Genomic DNA, 19,370 nt, shown 5'->3' with positions numbered 1-19,370 from the left:
TACCATGTAATATATAGAGGCTTTGGGATCTGGTTTTACTAATCTGTAATAATAATCACCTCAATCACCTCAATCACTCACATTCAGCTCCACCCTGTGGGGGAGGGGAGGCATTGTTCCATTGTGTGGAACATGATGCTTCACACCAAAACCAGCAGCTATTCAATTAAATTCAATTCAATTCAATGGGCTTTATTGGCATGAGAAAACATATGTTTACATTGCCAAAGCAGAAAGAACAATACAACAATACAGCAACATGTTCTCACATGTGTATAAGGCATGAGGCCTCATACACATGTATCAAACGCAACCCCGTTTATCCTACCCGACTTTGCAGCCAGTCAGGGGGGGGTGTGTGTGTGTGTGTGTGTGTGTGTGTGTGTGTGTGTGTGTGTGTGTGTGTGTGTGTGTGTGTGTGTGTGTGGTGTCACACAGGCTCACACAGGCTCACACACACACACACACACACACCATCAATCACAGATAGAACACTAGTTTGATACGTGTGTATGAGGCCTGTCTTGGAGATCCATTATGACCATTATGGTGGGAGGGCCTTGCATGTCAGTGTGGCCACCAGTCGTGTCCTGAACTTCTTGCAAAGTAATATGTAGATGAGTGGATCAAGACACACGTTTGTGGTGGACAGCCAAATGGTGCTGTGCGATGCATTGTAGTACTCGCAGCCGTGACTTGTGGTGTTTGGGGTTTGGGTCAGTATGTGGGTCAAGAAGTGGAAGGGGGCGAAGCAGACGAAGAACACCACTACTACCACAAAGACCTTGGCTTTGGTTTTGCGACAGGCCTCTTCGGAGCTGCTGCTCATGGTCGCTTTGTAGGACTTGTACACCGTCCAGCTGATGAACGAGTAGCAGACCACCATCAGAGCCAGCGTGCACCAGAACACCACCTGGACACAATACATCAGCCAAAAAGCACATACAGTGGGCAAAATTAGTTTGTGTGCAAGCTCATGTGCATCACGTCTCCAGAAAGAGAATGAAAAAAAGAATAGGGGAGCAAGGGGGAAGAGAATGGAAAAACTAAAAAGGTAGCTACATATTTACACATATCCATTATCCACCCAATTAAGTATGTACGTGTGTACGTAAGTATGTATGATATTGATGTGTGCAGGGAAACTGGAAGTACCCTCACTAAAAACGTCGGGACAACGCTCCACACGTCCCAAACTCTTCTCCCTTCTGGCTCCAAAACTGTGGAATGCACTTCCCATTGCAGTCAGAACTGCAGCATCACTCCCAATCTTCCGCCGTAGCCTGAAAACCCACCTTTTCAGACTCCATCATGGCCCATAGCACTTACCCTAACCCCTTAGATAGCATTTCTGTTGGCTTAGATAGCATTTGACACAGACTTATAGCATGTTATGTAGACAGCACTATAATTGTATTGTATATAGTCATAGCACGCCATAGTACATATGTATAGCATAGTAGTAAATATATGTATAGTTTATATGTATAGTGTATGTATAGTTTCATTATATAGATATTCCACTGTTACTTTCTTAGCTTACGCATGTTTCATGATAAATGCTTTTATGTGATGTATTCCCATGCTTTTGTTCTTGCTTAAATGTAAGTCGCTCTGGATTAAGAGCGTCTGCTAAATGCCTAAATTGTAAATTGTAAATTGTACATGATATTAATGAATATATTCAGCGATTCTTCGCAACAAAAACTATCTATGTAAGTACAATATGAACATACAAGTGTCATATATATGAACACAGGTTGGTCCTATGGGGAAAAACAATTAGTCTTCTATGAGTACAGAAATATTGTATACCTTCATGTCCTAATTAGTTAAAACATGACGTGACAGGCACAATAGCACCCTCTTTTGGCTATTTTCCTTTGCGCTCAAATATGTCCTTGAGAGATTAGGTCGTGACAAGTATGGTCCGACAGGGTCATTGCTTAAAAGAAAGGTCTGTGCATCTCTATATTAGAGACGAGTGACGTTAAAACGCTACTTTATTGTTACACCCAGTACTACAGTATATCTGTATATCACCAAGTTTACATGTGTGTGTTACCTGCATGAAGTAGATTGATCCCTTATACACCTTCAGACCATACTCGCTCATCATGGAAAAACATTGCAGTTCGCCTGGAACAATGGGGTGCGGTGGTGGCTTGTTAGTCAGGACGATGTTTGCTATCACTAGAGATGACAACACCAGCCACACGGCGGCACTCAGCGCCTGACCCACCCTGACCTTCTGCACAGCGTATTCCCCAAATGGCCAGACTATCTTCAGGTAGCGGTCCAGACTAATGAGGCCCAGGAAAGTGATGCTGGTGTACATGGAGAGGTAGAACACTCTGGCCGAGTAGCGGCAATAGGCCACACTCAGGCCCAAGGGGCTAACGCCTGCAAAGTACAGCACCTTCACGGGGATGGCCAGAGTCATGAGAATGTCAGCCACGATCTGTTGGCGAAGGAGATTTGACATTTGATAGGTATATAGAGCTGTATTGATACAGGCGAGAAGAAATTAATTTGCCAGAGGCAGCAGATACTGCAAAGACAGTGACACAAAAGAACAACATAACAAAAAAAAAATGATTTTTTATTTTTTTACTTTACTTGTTACATTAACCCGTCGATATTAATGTTATATAATTATTATCAATAACATAGTAATGTGTTCTCTTGTCATTCGTCAATTAGTTGGGGACCCACGTGCACTATCCTCGCATCCGTCCCGTCCCCAGTGGGCTCCATCCACAGGTTGAGAGTTGCTGCTTTACCTTTGCCTTCACTCACCAGGTTCTTTAGATAGACCACAAATGTGGAGTTAGAGGGGATGTTGAAGAAGACCCATGCAGCCATGCTGTTCAGTGCCAGGGACACTAGAAACACGATGCTGTACAAGCAGGGGAAAATCACAGTGACCACGTAAGCTGGACCGCACCTGGTGGTGTTGTTGGACGCTGTGGAGTTCATCTCTACAACCCTTGGTGGACCTTGAGAGTGGATGGGAGTTCAGAGAGATGATGGAATGAAAAAAAGAGGACAGTAGAGGAATGTAAATATATGGTAAATATTATTATCTTCTGTCTCCACCAGGCCGAAGGCTTGGGGAGAGAGTATGTTTTGTCTTTGCTCTGCCAGGTCGAGCACTTCTTTCATCCACTCAACACTTACTGTAGGTGCAGTGTGTCAAAAGCAAATTTTTCATCAACATATCTCTCCTACCCAGAGCTGGTGCCTTCTATAATAGTTACCTAGGTGGCCGCCTAGGATTCCATTTTGAGGGGGTGTCGCCAAAAAAGTGGCTGGATCATCCTTACCTGTGTTTTCATTTGAAGTCTCGGCCTCAGTCCCAGACAGAAGAGGAAAAGCAGCAAAGCTCTGCTGATAGCTGATCATCCTGAAATGCTTGATCCTGCACACAGCATGCAGTCTTATATACTCACCCACCTCCAAAAGGAAGTAACAGCCTCTTTACTCGCCCATATGCGTGTGTGTGTGTGTGTGTGTGTGCGTGCATGTGTGCAGTGTGGACGTGGGTGGACACATGTATGTGTGACAGAATGATCTGAATTATAGCCAACTACGCCACCTAGGGAGTTGCACCCCAGGAGATATTTACTAAAATATAATAGGCCTACTGAACACCCGGAGCACACCCGGAGCCGTTGTGTTGTGTTATTATTTTGCCAGTGGGTTCTTCTGCTCCTGTGCACCCTCGGAGTTGACGCCACTGACATAGGGCATAGGTTATATCACCTTTTATGTTTTGGTCGTGCGACAGACAGATTTGAACCGTCAGCCTTATGTTCCTGAAATTTTCTCCTCAGGGGATTGGCATTGTGAGTTTGTGACACACATTTCCCGTATTTTGACAGAGTTGGCATGTTTTTCGAAACCCTGCAGTGTCTCTGAGAAATCAAGACACTTGACTTCTACCTGCTCCCTGAGGTGCTGCCCCGTAGTGCCCAGCGCTCCTGTTACTTACCGGTAGTTAGGATGGGTTAAATGCAGGAGGGTTGTTCTTACGATTTCCTTTTGGCAAACCTCCACCAGTAATGAAATATTATTCAGTTTTCTTCATCATGTCTTCACTATAATCTTTCACCATGGGTGTGACTTATTTATTGATGCTAGTAGTTCCCTTCGCTTGTCCACCAGTTATATAACAATAGTTATAATTTTGTTTAATTTTATAGAGCTACACGGCTAATAGCAAAATAGCAAAACAACTAAAAAGTGTAACACCTCTGTCTTGTTCCATCTTATCTAGTGAACATGAAGTTGAATATCTAGTCTGGGCGTTCATGCTCTCATTGTAGGTTGATAAAGTCATGCTGTTGAAATACTTTAAATCAAAGTACCACATTCTCATTTCTCATGTAAGGGTGGCAGTGGTGGCAGTGTCTTGAGTGTACAGGGTTTGATGAGGGCCCAGGTAGGGCCGGGCCATAAGAACTCTAGTTCTGGGCGCGGTACGGTACGGCTGCACTAATAACTTTGGGGCAGACAGACATCTGTCTGACATCGAAGAGGAAGGATGGATGGGGAAGGATCAACATATGGAATGTCAGAACAGGTTCTGACATATATCCATATACTAATATTGATGACATCAGGGATCTCCATACAGTATGGGCTTAATTGCGACAGCAGGTCGCATTTACTATTGATATGATTATGATCCCTGATTTACTACCATGATCCATGATGATGTCATAGTGATGTTTGATTGATTAAAATATGTATTAACAGTTTGCAGAATTCAGTACATTTCAAGCACAACTAAAGACCCAATAAAGCATTACACTGTCACGAGACGGTCGAGACCTATGGGGATTTTGAGTGACTATCCCTGATGTCATAGTGATGTCACGAGACCTGGGCACAATGAATATGGGGACTTTCTTACCCCATGTATGGGGATTTTGAGTGGGGGCTTTCCTTCGGTCGCAATTATAAGTTTGCTCTGCAGTGCACAGCCGTGCTGTGTTGACAGTGTTTTAAGGATGTTTTCGCGACATTCCGTGTAAAGAGTGAACAATCTGCATTCTCCACATTTGTAATTCCTACACGCGATTCGTTCAGAGACTTTGTGTTGTGGGGGAAACAACAACATCACCCACCACTTCTCTGTATCTGTATATCTTTCACTGATCTCTGGACATGTTACACCTCAGCGCCTTCGTGTCGGAGCGGCTGTCCGCCGCGGTTGTGGACATCTGTGGAGAGGTGGAGAAGACCCTGTCCTTGTACCGGGTGGAAGTGTCCAGGTCCAGAGAGGAGATCTGTCTCCTGCGGCAAGAACTGGCCCTTCTCAGAGACAACAACACCACAGGCCTGTGTGAGTGAATGAATGACCCATGTTCCACGAAAACAACTTTGGTTCTAGAACCGGTTCTGTGCTTTTCACGGGGGGCAGTGTTTTGGTTCCAGTTCCAGTTTGATATCCGAAACAACTTTTAGGGCTCTGCAAATACAGACTCGCTGGCACGGTGCTAAGATGCTAGCCTAGCATGTTAGCACCGTGCTAGCGAGGCAGTATTATACTGTATGTCAGAGCTAGCATTGCTAGCTTGTTTGTATTATGTAAACAATGGCTGGTACAGAAGTTGAACTAGCTCTGGTCTATCCCCATATGTGCCCTCGGTCCCTACGCTCATTCAGTTAACTACAGAATAGCCCCTTATGTTCCCTCAGCACTACGCTCATTCCGGAGCTACAGAATGAGCGTAGGGAGAGGGCACATAAGGGGCTACAGAAGTAGCCGAGGGCACATAAAAGGAGTTCATGAGAAGTCCTTCTACGCTATGGACCAGAGCTGGTACAGTAGGGGCAAATTGGCCAGTGATGGACAACACTAGATCTGATCCATAGCTCTATAATGCGTTGCAACGCATTAGAGCTATGGAATCAGAGGCTCAGCTAGGGCAACACTAGCCCTCCAAGCAGAACCCAAATGCTACTGAAGTTTCTGACATTTTGACGACCCAGATAGCATTGGGTCCTGTTGCACTACTACCATGCCACCTGGTACGCACCCATTTTTAAACATAAACAACATGTTTAGCGGCTCCCCGCGCTCTTTGACGATATTTTTCAGTGTGAGGCTTTCTGAATATGTAAAGTATAAGTACCCATACATCCCGCTGCGAATATCTCCTGTGGCGCGGAAGCCGTTAAGTATTTTTAATATATGTTTGCCCGATTTGGAAGCTTGGATTCTTCTCTTCCTTCCTTGTTTATTGACACCTCATTGTACCGCCTATCTGGCTAGCTAGTGGCGCTATAGCTATGACACAGCAGATCAGAGGCAGGGACATAGCCGCACAAGCCAACCGCACAGCGGGAGGCGGTACAATAAACGGTAAACAAACAAGAAGAAATAAAGCGACCAAATCGGTCAAACATGGATTAAAAATACTTAACGGCTTCCGCGCCACAGGAGATATTCGCAGCGGGATGTATAGGTACGTAAAGTTCCCGAATTCAGAATAACTCAAGTAAAAAAATGCCGTCACTTGGCGCAGATCCTATTTTAGAGAGAATTTCTACTTCCGCGTACTGGAATTTCCATACGAAAATATAGGTCTGACCAGGGACCCAACATAAAACTCATCAAAATTTCAGAAAAGCTTTATGTAGGGTCCCGAGAGGGGCTAGGGCAACACCAGTACTTGAGTACTTATTCAATTCAATTAAATTCAAATGTATTAAAGTGTCAAATCACAACAAGTTGTCTCAAGACACTTTACAAACCAACAAAGATCCACCCAGAGCAAGCAATATAGTATAGATACTCATGACCTGGTCTAAGTTATTACAAAGCACATTTTCTCAATATAAATGCAGTGCTGCTGTGTTGAAATTCCTAAAACATCGATAATACTGAAAATAGCCACTCTACAAAAAAAACTCACAAGGCACTCACTTTCACTATTTGAAAGTTGAAACGGGGCTTCCGAAATGCTGTGGGCCAAAAAATGTACAATAGCCTATTTGTTTATTCAAAGTATGAAAAAGAGAAAAACATTAAATAGGCTACTACATAATTGAAGTACACATACTCAAGTAATAGTATTCAAGTAAATGTACTGTTGTGGGAAATATGAAGACTTTAATCTATATAGTATATTGATGTATTGTTCCATGCTGTTTTGTCTGTGAGCAACGACACCATGGCCTAAAAGCCTGTCGTAATCCAATCAACCCTTTGATCAAGCTGTATATAAATGAAAGAATACCTTGTCACACCTATTGTTTGTTATGAGACCCTGCTGGGCCTGACTTGGGTATCGTTCCTGTCTGAGGAAGGTGGCGACAGCCAAGACAGTCAGAGCATCTGTATTGTATTGTACTTTTGTGTTGGTCATGTTTATCTGTGGACCTGCTTCTTGGGTATAAGGTGACCTTCACACCAGAAAGCTTTACTGCGATTAAAACGAATCCTGCTGCACATTGTCGGAAAGTGCGTTTCGTGTGAATCATCATTCGAATCCTAATGCGCATCAAATAACTGCATTTTACTCCGACCAAAAACAGGTGTTTCGCTTCGCTTCCAATTGCACTTGATTACGATTCGGTGCAGGTGTGAATGCAATCCGCAGCAAATAAATGAAATGAAGCAAACAATGTGGCGGGTGAGGAGCTAAACACAGTTGGAGACGGAGAAGGCATAGTTTACGCAGCGCAAAGATGTCCCGCATTACCGTGGATAGATAGACGTGGTCGAATGAGAAGACCCAAGCCCATGGTCGAACTGAGGACGAGTACATAATACATTAATCAATTGCTTAAGGAAACGCATAAAAACACTGCAGTGTACCCTACAGAATATTCTGTCTGTCTGTGCGTGCCGTAAACATGGAGTGCTGTCACTATGTGGGGATTTAGGCCAGGAACTTTTTCTGTCTGTGCTCAGTGCGCTGAGCCTCTATGCCCAAAGGAACAGTGCGTGCACAGAGAGAGAGAGAGAGATCCAGACATCCAGTCCCCAACGGCACGAAAGATGCACGTTATAATATTAGTATAATTTTAACACCATAGATTTAAATGTGTAGGCTATAGTTTATGAATTGAACACATTGATACAATTCCCTGCTGCGTTCCCTTGCTGCGCTTGACACAGCCAGTGTGAAGGCAAACCGCAGCAAATTAAATATTCTCCGCCCATTCACATCGAGTCTACCGAAGTATTAGGTGAGAATGTGACCTAAGACAGGAGCTGCTGAGAAGCTCTGGTGGGATGGAGACCACGAGAGAGAGATGTGCGGAGGGATAAAATGAGTGATACATGCTAAGCCTGATAGACTGAAAGATGCTGTTTGCTTGTTGCTGTTCTTCTGAATAAATGTCTTAAAGGTATATTCAGTGATTTCACTTAAAAATCCTTAGGTTTAGTTTTTGGCTGGGACCTACAGTAAGCCTTTCATCCAATCAGGATAGAGAGCCAAAAACGAAACCTAAGGTTTTTTGACCCCCAGGGGTTAACTGGGGACAGGGAGGAACTCCTTATATGGTCAGCACACTCTATAGTAGAGAGGATTATCACAACAAAGCAAATAAATAAGTGATATTTGAATTAAGTGAAATCACTGAATATACCTTTAAGATATACATTCACCTTAGTGACGGACATATATTATTTCCATAACAGTATTTAGTTACTTTCCGTCCACCACTGAATATAATATCAATCGGTAGCGAATTACATTTTGACCATGCAAGATGTGGTTGGCCAGGCAGACATGGATTTGGACAGACGGTCACCTGGCCTCGCCTTATTGTAGATATGCCACTGATATCAATGTTATATTGATATCACTCATGGTTCGAGTTCTTTATTGTTGCATCTTGTGTGCCAGACACAAAAGACACTATTAACACTACTAGGCTAATAAGGGTAGAGAGAGATGTGAGACTAGATATTGTTTAAGATTTTCAATACATTTATATCATGATACGGCATGAGAAGTGTTGTTCTTCCTAGCGTTTAAAGGCTCTATTCTATTACATTATGAAAATGACAGAACACTCATGACCGCCACCGTTCTAGCTGTTCTAATATTTTCCTGTCTCCACTTAGTTATTATATAGCCATTAGTGATCATTATTTATCAAACATATATTTAGCAGTAGTCATCCCCAAAATAGAGGACATTTCAGTGTAGATTGATTGGTGTCCCAGGGATTAATTAAAAAAATCAAATGAGTGTCCATTAAATCGTAATGGAAAAGGCATTTAGTTATGGCTATTCTTTCTATTGTATGAACTTTCTTGAGCCATTCACCATTCAAGTGTGCTTGTTTCTTTGTTTCTTCTTTGATATCTAACTTTCACCCACTGTCTTCCCCTGGCTGCAACTTTAGATTCTATCGAGGGCACAAGCACCATACCCGACCACGCGTACATGCCCTTCCTGCAGGAGAAGGGCAGAGGACCCCTGGCGTTCCCGGGGGCACCACTTGAGAAGCCAGAGGAGTCGGAAGACCACAGTGTGGGGCGTGAGTTCCTTCCAGGGCCTTCAGAAAAGAAGGAACATGACGTGTGGAACAGCTGCATGACTCAGCCAAATGTCGAGACACCGCAACTAAAAAAAGAGCAGGACGAGTTTATCATCACGACGGAGGTCGGTTCCTCTCCTGATGGCGTGAAGAGTGAGCCGTGCGACCGAGATGGAGCGGAGATGGAGTCTATGTACCAATCGCTGTCCCCCGATGACGCCGTCAGTGATGAGGAGTGGGTGATGGACGATGAAAGACACTCTTGTGATGAGAATCAAACAGTAAATATGCTAAATGTGGCAAAAGGTCAAAAGTGGCAAAGTGATGGTCATGAGGAGGTGGGAGTCGCAACAACATTGCCTTGTAGTAATTCTATATCGAAAAACGTTTGCCCCGTGTGCGGCAAGGCTTTTCACTATGCAAGCGCTTTAGCAAAGCACATAAACTCGCACAACAACAAATGTGGCGTTTGTGGGAAAAATTGCGCATCCACGAAAGAGTTGTTAAGTCATTTAAAAGGCGCCCACAGCAAGTCGCATTTTTGCCACATTTGTGGAAGGACGTTCTCAAAGCACTGCAAGATGATTGTGCACGTTAAAGCGCACACGGACGTACGGGAGCACGCGTGCGTGGTCTGTGGAATGGCGTTTTTCAGGAAGGACCACCTGGTGGTGCACATGAGGATACATTCCGGGGAGAAGCCGTACGCGTGTGACATCTGCGGCAAGGCGTTCAGCCAGAGCCAGAGTCTGACTATCCACAGGAGGAGTCACACTGGAGAGAAACCGTACCCGTGTTCCGTGTGCGGCAAATTCTTCATCACCAGCAGTCAGCGCAAGAGTCACATGCGCAACCAGCATTCGGACAAGAGACCGCACGCCGCAAACGGTTTAGGCAAAGCGGACAGCTGACGAGACACAAGAGGACGACGCACACACTCCACGCAGGAGAGAGACCGTACGCGTGTGACCGTTTGTGGCCTGCGGTATGAATCTGCTCAGAACCTAATAAACCCACAAAAATATTATAAATACAGTATGTATCATTTCTACCACGGGGGATTCAAGTACAGTAACATTGCACGCGAACATGTCATACAATAAAAACAGAAATTAAAGGCACTAAGGGTCCTCCATTTTCGGACTTGGTTCCCTTTAACGATTCAAGGCAGTGTTTTTTTCGACAGCAAATTTACATTTTAGTTTTTGCCATAGTCTTTTGAATGATTTTAATTTGTTTTTAGTCACATAGAAGTGTTAGTCTAGTTTTAGATTTTGATTTAGAGCTGGCCAAGCATGCCGTGTCTGAAGGCACCAAGGCTGTGACCAAGTACACCAGCTCCAAGTAAACTGTTCTCTTTGCTCTAAACAACAGTCCTTTTAATGACCACACATATTTTCCAAGAAAGAGTTGATCCAAATACTATGAAAAGCAAAATGACCAACTATTACAGAAGCAGCTTGTCCAGGTCAGTCATCAGACAACACTAGCTCAGTGCTCAGACACAGAAATGACATGGAACTTGTGCAATTGTTAATTAATTTCATAATGCAACAAATGGCTGCTGTAAAGTTTGTATGAACTAGTAAATATGTTGAGAAGCTTGTGAAAATGTAGATTAATTCATTTTTTTTTTGCACTACCTCCACTACACTAACAGTAAAATCTTAATTGTATTAAAACCCAATGAAACAAGTTAAGGTGCACCTGTATTCTATCATTGAGATTTGTAAGGACAGAAAATACATTTTTTTCTGGAAATGAAATGTGAACTGTTTAAAAAAAAATGAATAGTGTGCTTGCGGAATTGAAGAAGGAAGAGCTTGATGATTGCTGAAAGTTTCAATGTTTTAACTAAATCATATGTTGAATTATGGGAAATATTGAAACAAAAGCAAATGGGCTACAATGGATGCGGATAAAGAGAAATTAGCTGAAATGCAATCGGAATTGACCAAATTGAACGATATCTCCCAGGGCCTCCACCTACAGGCAGGTATGTGTGACACGGATGTCTCTAGCAATGCACATTGTAATAAATATGCATACGAAGAAACTCCAAAGTAAACATGTCAGTGCAATTCTAAATGAAAATGGTGGAAAATGATGGACGATGAGAAAATGAAAAAGGAAACGACTAGAGAACTGTGTGATATCTACTAGATATCACTAGAATAATAATCAATATTAACGGATCCAAGTTACATGCTTTTCTTGATTCCATACAAATAAGGGAGGTTGGCCGTAATTCTACTGGTGGGGAAATTACTAAACATGAGGTGAGTTGTGTAGGGTTAAATCACCAGGCCCTGATGGCCTGCCTAATGAGTTCTATCGCTCTTGTACAAATGAATTAGTCAATCTGCTATCCTCTGCTTATACTGATGGAATCGGGGAAGGTAAAATGCATTCATCCTATCATGGAGTTATATTGTGTGTGTGTATATATATATATATATATATTTAAAAACAAAATTATAGGGTCCTCGTATAGTCTTAGATAATTGGAGACATGCAGTGTTGGGCAAGTTACTTTGAAAGCGTAGCTTGTAAAGCTACAAGTAGCTCACCATGGCAGTAGCTTGATCAAGCTACATAGCTACCCCTGGAGAGATGTAGCTTGTAAAGCTACAGCTACATGGAAAAAGTAGCTCAAAGTAGCTCAGCTACTTTTTATTTTTCAGCGTTAAATTGAGAATGTACATGCGGGAGACCCCTCCTCCCCTCTGGGAGACCCCTCCTCCCCTCTGGGAGACCCCCCCACCCTGCTCCCCTCGGGGAGACCCCTCCTCCCCCTGCTCCCCTCTGGGATTCCCCTCCCACCCTGCTCCCCTCTGGGAGACCCCTCCTCACCCTGCTCCCCTCTGGGAGAACCCCCCACCCTGCTCCCCTCTGGGAGACCCCTCCTCACCCTGCTCCCCTCTGGGAGACCCCTCCTCCCCCTGCTCCCCTCTGGGAGACCCCCCCACCCTGCTCCCCTCTGGGAGACCCCTCCTCACCCTGCTCCCCTCTGGGAGACCCACCCACCCTGCTCCCCTCTGGGAGACCCCTCCTCCCCCTGCTCCCCTCTGGGAGACCCCTCCTCCCCTCTAGGAGACCCCTGCTCCCCCCTGGGAGACCCCTCCGACCCTGTGATACCAGGGCCAATCAGAGGCCAATTAGAGGCAGCTGTCAAGTGCTGATATGCCCTCAAAGCAATCAGAAAAAGGAACAGTCCTTGATTTTTCAAAGGGGGTTCTAGTACAAGAATTAACACAGCAACCAATGGTCAAAATTAATATATTTCTTTCATGTTATTGCCCAAAATTGTAGCTTGTAACTTGAGTAGCTAAGCTACAAAAAATGACCCAAAAGGTAGCTGAGCTACTTGACGAGGTACACAAATATGAATGTAGCTAAAATACCACAAGCTACAGCAAAATGTAGCTCAGCTACGTAGCTCAGCTACATGTAGCTTAATACTCCCCAACACTGGAGACATGTTACATTAATGGACGTAGAACTTATTGAAAAAGAACAAACATGTGTCATTAAGGGAAGGTTGATGTGGCATAATATGGGGAGAGATATAACTACTAGGGTATGCAAATGAGGAATTATTTATTGTAAGTTTAGACCTTAAGGCTTTTGATTTCATTTCCAGGGAGTATTTTTGGGAGGTCTTAAAACTTGTGTAGCAAGCTTCTTGGATCTGGCAGCGTCAGGTTAGTGGGTAGGGGCAGGGTGGCACAGTTGGTGTCACAGTTGCTGTCGCCTCACAGCTAGAAGGTCCTGGGTTCGATTCCCGCTCGGGATTCTGTGGGTGCTGGCGGTGTGTTTCCTCCTCCGCGTCATCAGTGCCCATACCCGACAGAGGGGTTGGCGAAAGGGCCTTTCTGTGTGGAGTTTGCATGTTCTCCCCGTGTCCCCTAGGGTAGGTACCCTCACAAAACCGTTGCAGTAATCCTGGTCACTAAACTGCCTCCCCCTGGCTAGCCGGGGCGCCTGATGGAGGGGAAAGGAACTGGTTGGAATAACGTGTTCCTTCCACGCGCTACGTCCAACCACGGAAACTCCCCCCTGTCAAGTGAAAAGGAGCAACTTGGACACTCAGGCATGAAGGAAGCATGCGTTCAAGTCCGTTGCTCTCGGTGGAGGGTGTGTAGAGCCCAGGATCACATTAGATGATTGACACAGGGGTGAAAAATATATTAAAAAAGAAAAGGGGTGGGTGGGGTTTTCAGATTTTCAGTGAGCATCCAGCTCACTGATGTGCTATCAAAACCAATTGCTTTTAGCTTGTTAACCAGTATGGAGTGGTTCACGGTGTCAAAAAGGCTTTTGGAGGTCCAACATGACCGCAGCATTTGCCAATTTTGCCAGCATCCACCTTGTGTTTGATGTGGTCGCTCAAATAGAGGAGGCGGTACTTTTCAACCTGTTCATAGACTATTTTTCCCATCACTTTCGAGATGAAGCTAAGAATAGAAATAGGGCGGTAGTTGGGGGTTACTTTGGCCAGTTTGAAATCTTGGGGGACCTGTCCCTGTTTGATGGAGAGGTTTACTACCGTATGTGGGTGATGATTGGGGCAATAGAGATGGCTGAATCTCTGAGAAATCAGAAATGTGCTGAGGGAGGAATTCACAGTTAGTGACTGAATGGACTATATGGGAGAGGGGAATGTGATACTCCGAACTGTAGAGGGCAGCATTTCACTAGATTGCAAAGCCTGCCGGAAACCAGCAGAAGAGATCGTCCACCGTCCGGAAGAAGCGCTGGCTAAAGTAAACACTCTCACAACGGCCCACTACTACAGACAGCTGCTTACGCCGGTGTGTGTTCTGTTCTACTGTTCTTTGTTACAATCAAACTATTATATTTACATTTTGCTCTGCAGTGCACAGCCCTGCTGTGTTTACTACTAAACAACAACATCACACACTTCTCTGTACAGACATCCACTGATTTCTGGAGATCAGATCAGATCAGACGACATGTTACACCTCAGCGCCTTCGTGTCGGAGCGGCTGTCCGCCGCGGTTGTGGACATCTGTGGAGAGGTGGAGAAGACCCTGTCCTTGTACCGGGTGGAAGTGTCCAGGTCCAGAGAGGAGATCTGTCTCCTGCGGCAAGAACTGGCCCTTCTCAGAGACAACACCACAACAGGCCTGTGTGAGTGAATGAATGACCACTTTTCCACGAGAACAACTTTGGTTCTAGAATTGGTTCCGTACTTTCACGGATCCGGCGGACATTGTTTTAGTTCCAGTTTATCCGAAGCAACTTTTAGGCTCCTGAAAATACAGACTGCCTCGTCGATAGCACAGTGCTAACATGCTAGCTTCAGTTTGTAATGTAAACAATGGATGGTACAGAACTAGCTCTAGTCTAGTCCATAGAAGGAGCTGGAGTACTTGCTTTAAAAAATAAATCACACCCGTGTGAAGTGGGGGGGGGGCGCTCTTATTATCGTACATCATCATGACGTAACATGTCAATTTGCTCAGACACAAAGACGTAAATTCTTCTTTCATTGTCAATGGCATTTAATATTTGTGTTTAGCACAAAAGCCCATTTGCGACAGACACATATGACGTAAATTATCCTTTCATTGTCAATGGCATTTAGATCTTTACTGCCATTGTAACATGTTCAACGAAATTGAAAGTGCCAACCGATCAGTGCATCACTACACACACATAATTGCACTTGACATATATTGCACAATGCACAATAAATGCAGCTTTTATTTCACAAACCCCTATTGTATTTAAATTAAAGGCATCTTAGCAGCATTGAGTGGGCATTAATGTTTGTGTCGGCACAAAATGCCGATTTGTGTTACACATAAATAACACGTGAAACACGTACTCTAAACAGACATACAGAGGGACAAATATTGCTATTGCTGTTCCTTAGAGTGGCTTCACCACTCAAAAATAATCAAATGAGTGTCCATGGAATCGTAGTGGGAAAGCCTGCAGTTATGGCTATTCTTTCTATTGTATGAGCTTTCTTGAGCCATTCGCCCAAGTGTGCTTGTTTTTTGTTTCTGTTTGATAGCTAACTTTCCCCCACTGTCTTCCCCTGGCTGCAACTATAGATCCTATCGAGGGCACAAGCACCATACCCGACCACGCGTACATCCCCTTCCTGCAGGAGAAGGGCCGAGGACCCCCGGCGTTCCCCCCGGGCTCCCCCCTTCCACTTGAGAAGCCAGAGGAGTCGGAGGACCACAGTGTGAGGCGTGAGTTCCTTCCAGGGCCTTCAGAAAAGACAGAACACGACGTGTGGAACAGCTGCATGGCTCAGCCAAACCTCGAGACGCCGCAACTAAAAAAAGAGCACGGCGAGTTTATCATCGCAACGGAGGTCCGTTCCTCTCCTGATGGTGTGAAGAGTGAGCCGTGCGACCAAGATGGAGCGGAGATGGAGTTTACGTACGTACTGTCCCCCGATGACTACGGCAACGATGAGGACTGGGTGATGGGCGATGAAAGACAGCGCTCTTGTGATGAGAATCGGACAGTAAATATGCTAAACGTGGGAACAGTTCTCAGTGATGGTCATGAGGAGGTGGGAGTCGCAACAACATCGCTTTGTAATAATTCTACATCGATAAACATTTGCCCCGTGTGCGGCAAGGGGTTTGAATACACACACACTTTAATGAAGCACATAAAAACACACAACGACAAATGTGGCGTTTGTGGGAAAGCCTGCGCTTCCACGAAAGAGTTGCTACGTCATTTAAAAGGCGCCCACAGCAAGTCGCATTTTTGTCTCGTTTGCGGAAGAACGTTTTCAAAGCACTGCTTGATGATCGCGCACGCCAGAGCGCACACGGACGTACGGGAGCATGCGTGCGACGTCTGTGGAAAGGCCTTTTTCAGGAAGGACCACCTGGTGGTTCACATGAGGACTCATTCCGGGGAGAAGCCGTACGCGTGTGACATCTGCGGCAAGGCGTTCAGCCAGAGCCAGAGTCTGACCATCCACAGGAGGAGTCACACGGGAGAGAAACCGTACCCGTGTTCCACGTGCGGCAAACTCTTCATCACCAGCAGTCAGCGCAACAGTCACATGCGCAACCAGCATAATTCGGACGAGAGACCGCACGCCGCAAACGGTTTAGGCAAAGCGGACAGCTGACGAGACACGAGAAGACGACGCACACACTCTACACAGGAGAGAGACCGTACGCTTGTGACCGTTTGTGGCCTGAGGTATGAATCTGCCCAGAACCTAATGGTGCACTTAAAAACCCACAAAAAATTATAAATAAATACAGTATGTATAATTCAGATTCATCAGAATTGAAAATGGTCAGATTCCAGACTTTGTTCCCTTTAACGATTCAAGGCAGTGTTTTTTACAGCTATTTTTATTTTTAGCCATAGTCTTTTGAATTATTTTAATTTAGTTTTAGTCACATTATAGTCACCTGGAATTTTAGTCTAGTTTAGTCGACTAAATGTCATAAGATATTTGTAGACTAAATCTACAGTTGATTTAGTCAACTAAAATGTATTTTTGCGGGCCTTGATGCCGTCATAATATTGTACTGCTTGATTCCCAAAGGTGTAAATTGCAGACTTGAAAAGAAAAAAGGCCTTGATGCCATCATAATGGCAAATTTTACACTCGCTGAAAATAGCCGATCTACAAGCTCACAATGGTGACACCGGAAAAAAAAGGTTTAGATAGTTTAGTGAAGAATAATTCAATTAGAGGTTACAAGTATTGTGAGATAACTATAAATGCACCAAGTCTGCACAGACAGTCTAGGAAGGAGAGCTACGCCATCTACGTCAGTGGTTCCCAAAGTGGGGTCCGGAGACACCCAGGGATCCTTGATGCAAATGGACCCTTATGGGCCTGTAACCCTTAAGGTCATTACACACTGGCGAATTGGCGACGCGATATATTCGTGCGAATAATTTGCATTTAGAAATAAACTATTGAAGTCCATGCAAGCTTCCACATCAGTGGCGAATGTGTGAAAATGCGACCGTTTTCGCTTTTATTTGTTCGCTCTGGTGTCGTATTTTGCAGAGATTCGCAGGCGAACTGCAACATGCAATATTTCGCATTTCCAGATCGCTTATTCGCATCGCGTCGCTAATTCGCCAGTGTGTAATGACCTTTAGAGTTTAATTGGAGTTTAATTAACATTGATTTTACAATATGAATTGGGGGTCCCAGAGATAGAAATGTCATTAAATGGGGGTCCGTAGACTAATGCATGTCAAATTTGGGGTCCTTGAAATTAAACGGGGTGAGAATCACTGCTAGAGACGTAAAAATCTTGACATATCTTTTCAAATAGGGGTCTGTGGGCTAATTTGTGCCAATTTGGGGGTCCTTGACCTGAAAATGTTTGGGACCCACCAATCAAAGTCCTGAAGCAGGTCCACCCTGACACGGGTATCTCTTCCAAGGCCATGGGCATCATGAACTCCTTCGTCAATGACATCTTTGAGCGCATCGCCTCCAAACTGGCTAACTACAACAAGCGCCGCACCATCTCATCCAGGGACATTCAGACCGCCGTCCGCCTGCTGCTCCCCGGTGAGCTGGCCAAGCATGCCGTGTCTGAAGGCACCAAGGCTGTGACCAAGTACACCAGCTCCAAGTAAACTGTTCTGTCTGCTCTAAACACAACGGTCCTTTTAAGGACCACCCATCTTTTCAAGAAAGAGTTGATCCAAATACTATGACAAGCAAAATGACCAACTATTCCAGAGCTTGACTAAACCAGTTTAAAAATAGAGAAATGGAAGCGCTGAAGTGATCAGTTAGTGGCTCTTACATGGGTGCTCTTTGGTAATACAGGTAGAAGTTAGAACCATATACCAAACGGGTATCTTTCCTTCAAGTTGTACTGCTTGATTCCCAAATTGCAGACTTAAAAAGAAAAATCTAATCCAGGGCACTCCTTGGATTCCTTTTTTTCTTTTCAAGGCAATTTACACCTTTGGGAATCGAGCAGTACAACTTGAAGGAAAGATACCTTTGTTGTGTATATAACTAAACCAGTTTGTCAAGGTGCTCAGAGATGACATGGGACTTGCCGATTAGGCAATAAATTGTTCAATTGTTAATTAATTTCATATGCAACAAATGACTGCTGTAAAGTTTGTATGAACTACATTAGAGAAGCTTGTGGAAATGTAGATTCATTCATATTTCTATTACACTAGCTCCACTACACGAAAAATCTCAATTGTATTAAAACCCAATGAAACAAGTTATAAACACATGAAATGTAAGTGCACCTGTTTTCTATCATTGTGATTTGGCAGGCAAGAAGAAGTTTTTTTTCTTTTATTTATTTTATTAAATGTGAACTGTTTAAAGAATAATGGTGTGCTTGCAGAATTGAAGAAGGAATTAAGTGATGATTGCCAAAAGTTTAAATGTTTTAACTAAATCATATGTTGATTCATGGTAAATAATGAAAGATAGGCTGAGATATCACTTTAAATATAAATCTAAAATATTGAACCAAGAGCAAAACAAAAAAAGCCCACAACATCATTAAAGACACCAACCATCCCGCCCATACCCTGTTCCAACTATACTCCCTTCCAAAAAACGCTACCAGAGCATCAAACCTCACACCACCGTCTTGGTAACATTTTCTTCCCCTCAGGCATCCAGGCTGATGAACAGCTGACCTTGCACTGTACGCACTGACACTTTACATTGCACTTTCTTGTTGTCTGTTTGCACTACTGTTTCTTTGCACTATAGTTGTTGTGTTCTTGTGTATATTGCCTTAAGACTGAGAGTGCTCGGAGCAAAATGATTTCCATTGTATTCATCTGCTGTGTTTATACATTATGACAAAAATAAACCTGAACCTTAATAAAAT

General features: G+C 44.1%; 2 protein-coding genes across 2 annotated transcripts; one reads left to right on the top strand and one right to left on the bottom strand.

Moving 5' to 3' along the window:
• Positions 1–544: 544 nt before the first annotated feature.
• Positions 545–3,405, bottom strand: LOC310868656 (P2Y purinoceptor 13-like; the record flags this gene model as incomplete). The annotated part of the gene is made up of 4 exons (XM_083779112.1): positions 545–913; positions 2,066–2,461; positions 2,800–2,999; positions 3,327–3,405. The coding sequence occupies 4 exons, from the start codon at positions 3,403–3,405 to the stop codon at positions 545–547; spliced, it is 1,044 nt and encodes a 347-aa protein (XP_083635238.1).
• Positions 3,406–4,912: 1,507 nt separating this feature from the next.
• Positions 4,913–11,057, top strand: LOC310869943 (uncharacterized protein). The gene is made up of 2 exons (XM_083780934.1): positions 4,913–5,350; positions 9,376–11,057. Exons 1-2 carry the CDS (start codon positions 5,173–5,175, stop codon positions 10,419–10,421), a joined length of 1,224 nt encoding a protein of 407 aa, XP_083637060.1. The 5' UTR covers positions 4,913–5,172; the 3' UTR covers positions 10,422–11,057.
• The last annotated feature ends 8,313 nt before the right edge of the window (positions 11,058–19,370 follow it).

This window comes from Protomyctophum parallelum (genome assembly GCF_964188405.1).
Source record: "Protomyctophum parallelum genome assembly, chromosome: 13".
In the NCBI taxonomy this organism is placed as follows: domain Eukaryota; kingdom Metazoa; phylum Chordata; class Actinopteri; order Myctophiformes; family Myctophidae; genus Protomyctophum; species Protomyctophum parallelum.
This window is presented reverse-complemented; position numbering and strand designations above follow the sequence as displayed.